We start from the raw sequence: 9,065 nt of genomic DNA on the forward strand, positions 1-9,065 counted from the left end.
CCTGTGCTCCGCAATGGGAGAGGCCACAACAGTGAGAGGCCCGCATACCCCAAAAAAAAAAAAAAAAAAAAAAAAAAAAAAAAATTGTATAAAAATAAAAAATTAAAATAAAATTGGTTTGATTTAAGGAGGTATTAACATTGTACTGAACATGAAGGACACTCAGTAAGTAGGAGCCAAATGAAACCAACACAAGATGTGAAAGCCTGCATTACACAGCTGCAAACCCATGGGTCTGTAAGGCTGGGACTGGGCAGAGGCAGGGGGTAAAAAATGTGACACTCAGTCACTACCAGCTCACCAAAAACAAGAATAGGGACTCACCTATAAATCAACATCGAAAGAAGATACAAAATTAAGGTAAGACCCATATTGGTTTAAGACTGAAATAATCGAGGGAAACAGGGTACAAATTTCTATGTATAAAGAACCAAGCTAACTAATCTTGCTTGGCAAACAGACACATAGTTCTGAATCTGAGCCAAATCAACGGCTCCTGGCAATCTGCCAAAGCCAAATTCCTTGGTCTGGCATCATAAAATGATTTGTCTGTCGAATTTACAATTCCAGTGTCTCTGGATTCAGCTACCCACTGGGCACCCCTGGCAGTTGCCCACCAGAATACATCTGAACTATTATTACTGTCAGAACATGGGCATTTGACAAACATTGGAGAAAAATGACACTCATTTCTTAGAGCAATATTAGTTAACAGCTACAAAGTGCTGCTACAAAGGAATTATCAAGTCTGTAGCTATAATAATTAACGAAGAGTTAATAACCTTCTCCGTAGTGCTAACCTGCAAGCTGCTCCTTGGTGTTCAGTAGACATGGGTCAAACTGTCATTTAATTTACTGGAGGCCACAAAGGTGAGTCAAAATCAGAGGTCTTGCCAAACTGAGCAAACATGGTCCAAAGGCGAGGTGCCCTCTGAACTTTATCCTCAAGTGCTAGGATGCTTCTCAGATGCGCCCTGCTTATCATGGGTTAAACTCCACCCCCAGTTTTAAGCTCATGAGAGAAGTCTCCCAGACACGGTGCATTTTCAGTATAGAGTTGTAACACGCAACTCCAACACTGCTTGTTATTTATAAAATCTGAAATTTTTCTAGCCAGAGTTGGGAATCAGGGAAGAATTTACAAATTTTGCTTGAGCTGAGTAAGGTCAGAAAGGGAAATAATTCATGACACCCACAAGTCGAATGCACAGATTGGCTACTTAATTCCCATCTAAGGATGGGTGCTAATCAATTTTAAGTCAGAATTATATTTAAAAATTATAAACCACTGGCCATCTAAATTTTAACACCTATTTTCCACATAAATAATTCTGAAAACGGTGAACATATTCTAATTTCTTCAAAAAAAGAGCCAGATGGACAAATGAGATAAGCAACTGTTTTAAGATATTCCTGGTAAATTAAAGACCATGATTGATTTTAAGAGGCTATATCCTAGACCTAGTTTTCTTTAGCTTAAAATAGTTAATAAAGTAGAGCAACTTTTTTCTTTTCCTTAAAAAAAAAAACATTCCCAAATAAGACACTGACGCAGCTGACTTAACCTACCGACCGTGTCTCCCAGTCCACCTGACTTATGAAGCAACCCCAACCAAGGGAGCCCCTTCTCTATTAAAGCACTTTGCTCAAGCCCAAGACCTACTCCAATCTCTCCTCAAGGGCCTATGCAAGACCTCATTTCTCCAAATACAAAAACCACCTAATTGCTGAATGATTGAGGAATTGGACAAATGTAATTTCTGATACCTCCCTAGCTCCAAAAACCTTTATTATTAAAGTCCTAATAGTTTTGGTCACTTATTTTAGTCACTTCATGTTAAGTAAATAGAGAAATTGGACAAAGCCCAAAGAAGAGCAACAAAAATGACTAATCAGTGTAAAACTGGTCTGTTTAACCAGAAAAAGAGAAAACAAAGTTGGTGACAACCATTTCACGCCACTCAACTTTCAGCTCACTTCTTTAGGTGCTTTTATCATCCCTTTCCACCTCCTTTCTCCCATCCATGTACAGATCTACCGCAGTGCAAGGCATTCAATGATTTGTGAATGAATAAATTAAATTGATACCCCCGATTTCCCGCTTCACTGCAAGCAGACAAGGTCGTGGTGGAGTGGCCAGTGGCCCAAAATTGAACAAAAGAAATTATAAAGGAAACACACATATGCACCTTCTTTTCTTTGTTCCCAAGTGTCATTCAACAAAATAGACAAACACTATGAAAACTCACCCTATGGAGAAACTTGCTTCACTGTCACTGAGGCTGTATTCTGTAAATTATTTCCTTCCTCCAAGAGCTAAAATACAAAACCTTTTATTAAGAATCCTCACATCCTTATAGAAAGATGTTCCAGTGCTTCAAACTCAGTGCCTCCTCCCCCTAAAATACCTTATTTTTTTTTAATTAATTAATTTAGTTTTGGCTGCATTGGGTCTTCGTTGCTGTGCGCGGGCTTTCTCTAGCTGCAGCGAGCGGGGGCTACTCTTCGTTGCGGTGCGCAGGCTTCTCATTACGGTGGCTTCTCTTGTTGCAGAGCACGGGCTCTAGAGCGCGCGGGCTTCAGTGGATGCGGCGTATGGGCTTCAGGAGATGCGGCGCATGGGCTTAGTTGCTACACGGCATGTGGGATCTTCCCGGACCAGGGCTCGAACCCGTGTCGCCTGCATTGGCAGGCGGATTCTTAACCACTGCGCCACCAGGGAAGCCCTAAAATACCTTATTCACAGATAAATTTTTAAGACTTTAATTGCAGAGACACCATGTATGATGCCTAGTCCCCAAACCCCATGCTCTAAGAACTGCACCTCTCATGGGCCCTGGCAACTGTATTTGTGATGTATGATTCCACATGCCCTCCCAAACCATCCCCACCCAAGGTTGACAGGTCCTCTCTCAGGGGATGAAAACAGGGATTCTAGAATGTTAGTCAAGTCTCTGTTGAACTCAAACTGAGGCTGAGATGGCCACTGTGGGGTAGCCATCTTGAGCCGTGCGCATGTAAAAGCAGCAACAGCTGGATGGAAGGTAGAGAGGGCTAGAAATAAAGAGTACAAGCAGAGAAGCAAAGATAGGGGCCATAGAGCTCCAGAGAAAAGAACTAACACACCAGCTCTCCTGGATGTTAAGGACTTTCTAGTTCCTAGTTCATGGCTTCAGGCTTCTGTGAACCCCAGTTGCATTTCCTGCACTTGGGTCCTGAGAGAGATCCTGATCTTTGAAATTTATTACCCCAGGTTTGTTGAAAGTAGTTTACAACCATGCTAAGCTCCATCGAGTCATGAATATTCCTGATATCACAGGAGAAGGAAGGGCCAAAACTGTTCTTGTTCTAGCAGCAAAGGAACAAATCCACCATTTGTAACATATTTTCTGTTATCTACAACTTACTGCTGTTTCATCATTTCTCTGTACAGTTTTCAGGGGAGGACTGACCTGTTGATTCATAATACAACCCCCATAACCCTATCATCCACAGCTACTCCAGTTGGGAATCCTAACAACTAAGCTGGTTAACAAATGCTTTTCCTGCAAATAACAGCAGGAAAACATTAGCACAGCATTCCATTCTCTTCTTCAAATGTACTTAACTGACCCACTTCAATGTTTGGGTTTTGTCTTTTTTCTTTTTTAAGCTTGAGAATAATCAAGTGTGAGCTAGAGGATCCTACAGTTCAAAAGTACATGTGAATGTAAGCTCTAGGGGGCAGGGCTGATGCCTGTCCACCTTTGTATCCCCACCCCTGCACGGTACCCCATGCTGAGTGAACATTTGCTGAGGGAAGGAAAGGAGGGTAAGTAGGAGCCTAAGAGTCAAAAACACAAACTCTGGGCTCAGACAGACCTGGGTTAGACTCCCAAATCTCCCCTTAGAACATTTATGAAGGCTCAGAATTCTGCTAAGAATTTTATGTACACTGTCTTATTTCATGCTCCTTCCCCCACCAAAGCTTTAAGGTATTCTCTCTCATTTCACATTTGGTGAAAACTGTGCAACTTACCTGTGGCCACAAGGTTAGTCACCCCAAGTCCAAGACCCTAACCCCTATGACAAACTGCATTTACTGCTGACTTTGTATCCTTGGACAAATGATTTAATTACTCAATTTGCCGAAGATTATGGTTCTGAAGACTGTCAGACAGTGTCTGAAAAGTGCTTAGCACAGTACCAGACGGAGCCAACGGCTCATTAAAAGGTAGTTATTATTATTAGAGTTACTAACTTCTGCTGCAAGCAGAACCACTCTAGGTTCTATAAATTACACATTCTCTGGAAAACAGCCATGTCCAAGATCTAGGCAGCCAAAGCAAAAGGAGCAAATTAGGACCAATATTTATCTTGGATATGATCTAAGTTCTCCAATAGGGAGTAACAGATAAATCTTTTCATAGCCTGAAAGCAATGATTGTGCTTGAAGTTAGGGGGCACCATACTGCTGTATATCATAGAAACATCTGCCCCAGAGTCTTCAGCACCCTTGGATTTTTCTCCAACAAAGCGGAGGTAGATAAATTCTGATCAGTTAACACCTTTTGTGGCAGGGAGGGGAACACTTTAATATTTCTTTCCATACCCTTCCACAATTTCAATTTTAGGTCCACTATATTCCTATTCTATTTCCAATGCCTCTGCAATTGCTTCATTGAGATAAAGAGCATTATTACCTTCTTCAATGACCTTTAAAAGTTCAGGGAAAAAAAGTATTTCATTAGGATTAACAAGCACAACACCAAGAAATGTAAAGTACCTAAAAAAAAAACTGGTCTAAAATATGTAAATGTATATATCGGCAATTGTTGAAAATGGGTGATAGGAGCTCATTTTACTAGCCTCTCTACATTTATATATGTTTGAAAATTTCCATAATAAAAAGTTACAAATAAATGTTTAAAATAAATGTACAAATTCTACCTTTTAATAATTTAGTTTTTACTGAATACCTGCTTCGAGGATGGAGCAGGAAACTGGGTCTGTATCACTACTCTGGGAAACAGCACAGAGTAAGGCACTCAGTTGAGGGAAGAGAAGTAAATAAGGTTAAATTAAGGTGGAACTAATATAAATCATATAGAAATGGAATGTGTTTCTACAATGCTTTAATAATGAACTTCAAGTAAGAGACCCAGGGCTACGAGACATTACTAAGGAGACTTCTTTATACAAACAAACCAAACTTTTTTTTTTTTTTTTGAGTACATATAACAATTGTTTGCTCAAGCCTGGCTTACATTTGGTTTTAGCTGGCCAAGGAATATCCCAATTTAGAGGTGATTTTTCTAAAGGGCAGAAATAAAGAACTTTGTGCCAAACCGCTAAAGGAAAGCTGGAAATCAAGGTACGGGCAGATGTCTCTTCAGTGAACAAAAGATGAATTTTCTCTTTTCAATTCACAGTCACCTTCTGAAAGCGTTAACTGAAAAGATATTTGTTCTACCTCGATGATAATCCATAATTGAAAAATCATATCTAGAGATCTTTTATTTTTCCTTACCCAGACGTACACAGTGTTTTCCATTCAATTTGTGGAGTTAAATTCTAGCTTAAAACCCTACCATCGTCCATTAAGTCAAAGCTAAAATAAGAACAAAAACCAAAAAAACTTAACTTTCAAATATGTTAGTGACCTCTTTCTATCAACGTATTCTGATCTCCCTCCCGCAGAGCAAATTCTGTTCCTAGAATGCTAGGGGTGAATTTCCCGACACCAAAATGTAAAAGAAACTCTAAAAAACTGATAAGAAGCCACCTGCTGTTCTAGGTTGAAGCTATGTACACCTCTTCAGCACTGAGGATAGCTGGTCCCCTCCTGACCCCATCCCAAAGGCACGGTCATTTACAAAACAAGTGCAAAAACAAAACTAATCAAGACAAATGGCTCTCTACTCCATCACCAAAACGATGCAACAAGAGTAAAGAAACACTTTACCATCAATCTTCTATAGAGTCCGGCTAACTGAATTTTCCCCTAATCAAAGTAAAATTTAGGAAGCAGCATTTTCTTCTAAGATTTACTTCATTTGCACTCTATTAAAAACAGTGCTTTCAGATATTCTAACCATGTCCTTCTGGCTTGAAAGGTATACAGCAATCTCTTCTCTATTCCACTCGCCCAATCCAACCCCTTCATTTCTATACACTTCCAGTCTTTACCACTTGCCCTTTATGAAAAGTATTCCTCTTAGTTTATGGGACAAATGAGACAACGATGGTATGTTTTATCACAGGATCAATCTTGAATTGAGGAATACTACATACAGTGTGACAGAGTAAGTACACAGGTGAATGTTCACCTTCCTTCTCACGCTAGTATGTTTTGCCTCACTGTGTTAAAGTAAAACTTGTCTACAGTTCTGAGTGCCCCTTGACCAGTCCACAATAAAAGAGGTACAAAATCACTCTCAGAACTGCCCCGAAAAACGTGCTGGATTATCATTTGTAGAAAATACTGAGTAGCTCGACTATCCCAACGTAACGTACACGCACAAACATCATGGTACTCCGCGTTCCCATATTCCTGCCAATCTACCTGTAAATGTTTCCAAGAAAAATTACCACCCAGGGAGTGACTGCTGGCCAACTGAACAAAAACATGGTTTCTTTCCAGAGGTACTTGACTACCCTCTTCTGATCACTTAACTGGTTGTTCTCAGTGGATTTCCCCAGCAACTGATAGTTAGGAAAGTGGGCTGGGGCTCAGCACCAGGAGAGAATTTTCAGCTCAAGTGGATGATCAAATAATGTCCTGGGCGCAGAAAGCCAAGGGCAGCACTAGAAAGTGATGGTGATGAGCCTTACTCCTTCACAGGTCAAACTCTTCCCACACCTGCCAAAGTCCACAAACCAAATGCCACACCGTGAAATCACACTGTCTCTAGAATTCTCTAAAAGTGCTTTCGCTGGAATTCCCTCTGAACACAATGAAGGGCTGACGGGCAATATTAGGTGACTTGAAAGTAGACATTTAAGATCATGAGTTCTCGTGTCTCAGACCATACATAATGTTTCTAATAACCTATCCCAACGTGGGGCGGGGGAGTGGGAGGTGTAGGGGGAACCAGGCGGACTTCTTGCTCCTTGGTTAAAAACTAAAGTTCGCTTGCAGCCCTGCGAAGGCGACAGCCCACGGACTCCGAACGTCCCCAAGTCCCCGCGGGCTGCAGCAGCGGCCGGGCACCCGCGCGCGTCCTACCTTGGACCTTTCCTTGACGTAGTATTTGCCCAGCCGGCTCCCGCAATACAGGACCAGCCTGTCGATGAGGGACAAGAGGAAGCTGATGGCCTCGCAGCCTTCCTCGTTGCCCCCGATCCACGTGATCTGGTCGCCCCGCAGGTGCCGCTTGGAGACGCCGGCGCGGGGCCCGGCCAGCTGGCCGTCCCGCAGGGCCCCGTTGCAGTGCAGCTGCTTGACTCGCTCCAGGACACAGTCACCCACCACCTCGCCCAGGAAGTTGTCCAGGTAGCAGAAGCCGACCTCGTGCAGACAGGGAACGATGTACTCCAGGGCGATCTTCTCCAGATCCAGCCTCATGATATGTCCTAGGGGCATCTCGCCCTCAGAGCGGAGCTCGGGGACCCCCAGCGTGCACCCAGAGAGAGAGCGACCTGCGAGCGCGCTCAGCCGAGGCGCAGGGAGAGTGGCCCGGAGTTCAGCTACCTGCGGCGGCCACGGTCCCCGAGCCACCGCGACGCCAGGGAGAGGGGAAAGTTGCTCGCAACTCTGGGGAAGCAGGGATCCCGTTCAGGGACCAGCGGGAGTTGTGCGGGGCTCCACGACTCAGCGCCGGACTGGCCCAGCGAGGAGTCAGAGGGCCCCTTTTGGAAACGCGGAGCCACCACTGGCGCGCGGCGGCGGCCCCAGGCGGGGAGAGGCTGAGGTCCAGCCCCTGAGCAGGCCGACTCCGCGCGTCACGGGCCCCGCCCAGGCTCCGCCCCAGGACCGCCTCCGGGACAGCCCTTCCCCCCCCCCCCCCCCCCCGCCCCCTTGGCAACCACAAGTCGTCACCCCGCAGGGTTTACCCCTGGCCCAAGGAGCCCGGCGAGCCCGGCGCCAGCCTCCCTTGTTTGTGACCAGGAGAGGGGCTGGAGAACAGACGGCAGTTTTAGAATGCTATCGATTTGCATATTGTTTTGCATAAAATCCCATAACAAACTTGAAAACCTGGATCCCAACTACGAAAATGCAAATGGATTAACAGCACAATTAACTGCCACATTCTAGGCTGGTCACCTCCCAGGCTTTTGAATAAAATAATAAACCCAGGAACAAACAAATATTTTAGCAATGATCTCGTTTTAGCTTTACCTGGTACCTTATTCCCCTTTCTTCTGCTGTTTGACCCAGGTCGGGAGGTGCAAAGACACTGAGAGACTGGGAGGAATCCAATTTTAAATAAAATTAACAAGAATCTCCCTGACCCCTACTATGTTCAAGGCCCCATGAGCTCAATGAAGGGGGGTGTGTACAATGAAGAAATACTGGGTCATATCTCACTGAATCCTAAAAATACTGTATTTTTCTTTGCTGAATGTTTTCATCCACTTATCTTTCAAGCTTCTTACTAAAATATGATGTTCTGAAGGTCTGCCTTCAAAATTCACCACATGCTCATGTAACAGCTAACACAGGTATGTCCCGCAAGACTTTTTACTTATCCAAAGGTAAGCTGATTGCTTAATGAATTTTTTTTTATTCCCTTTCCTACCGAACACCAGAGAACAGACTCCAGAGAAAAAGATTCATAAATTGCGTGCAAAGCCATTTCTACATTTTTAATTTTACAGCAGTTTGCACTTGGGTTCTTCATGTAGGTTGAACAAAAGAATGTACTGTTCTCACATTAAGTTGTAAGTTACAATGCATTAGGTCTTATATAAAGTTGAACAACAAAAAAATGGGTGAGCTGTTTCTGTGTTTTAGTTTAAATAAACTGAGTAAAAGATAAAAGTACAATTAACATTTGTGAAGGAGAATGTACAGGTTTTTCAGGTATCATTTTGTACACAATCCCCTACAGCGTTTACACTTTTATTCTCTTGCCCATAGCCCT

At 43.3% G+C, this 9,065-nt stretch overlaps 1 protein-coding gene across 1 annotated transcript in view; it reads right to left on the reverse strand.

The window, feature by feature from the left end:
• The window catches only part of EGLN3 (egl-9 family hypoxia inducible factor 3), a 27,974-nt gene extending 20,134 nt beyond the window's left edge, over positions 1–7,840 (reverse strand). The window contains exon 1 of the mRNA XM_007453028.1: positions 7,208–7,840. Within this exon, the coding sequence (XP_007453090.1) occupies positions 7,208–7,564 (357 nt within the window). The 5' untranslated portion in view covers positions 7,565–7,840. The remainder of the gene's footprint in view (positions 1–7,207) is intronic.
• Between the last annotated feature and the right edge of the window lie 1,225 nt (positions 7,841–9,065).

Source organism: Lipotes vexillifer, unplaced genomic scaffold (assembly GCF_000442215.2).
Source record: "Lipotes vexillifer unplaced genomic scaffold, Lipotes_vexillifer_v1.1 scaffold88, whole genome shotgun sequence".
Taxonomy (NCBI): domain Eukaryota; kingdom Metazoa; phylum Chordata; class Mammalia; order Artiodactyla; family Lipotidae; genus Lipotes; species Lipotes vexillifer.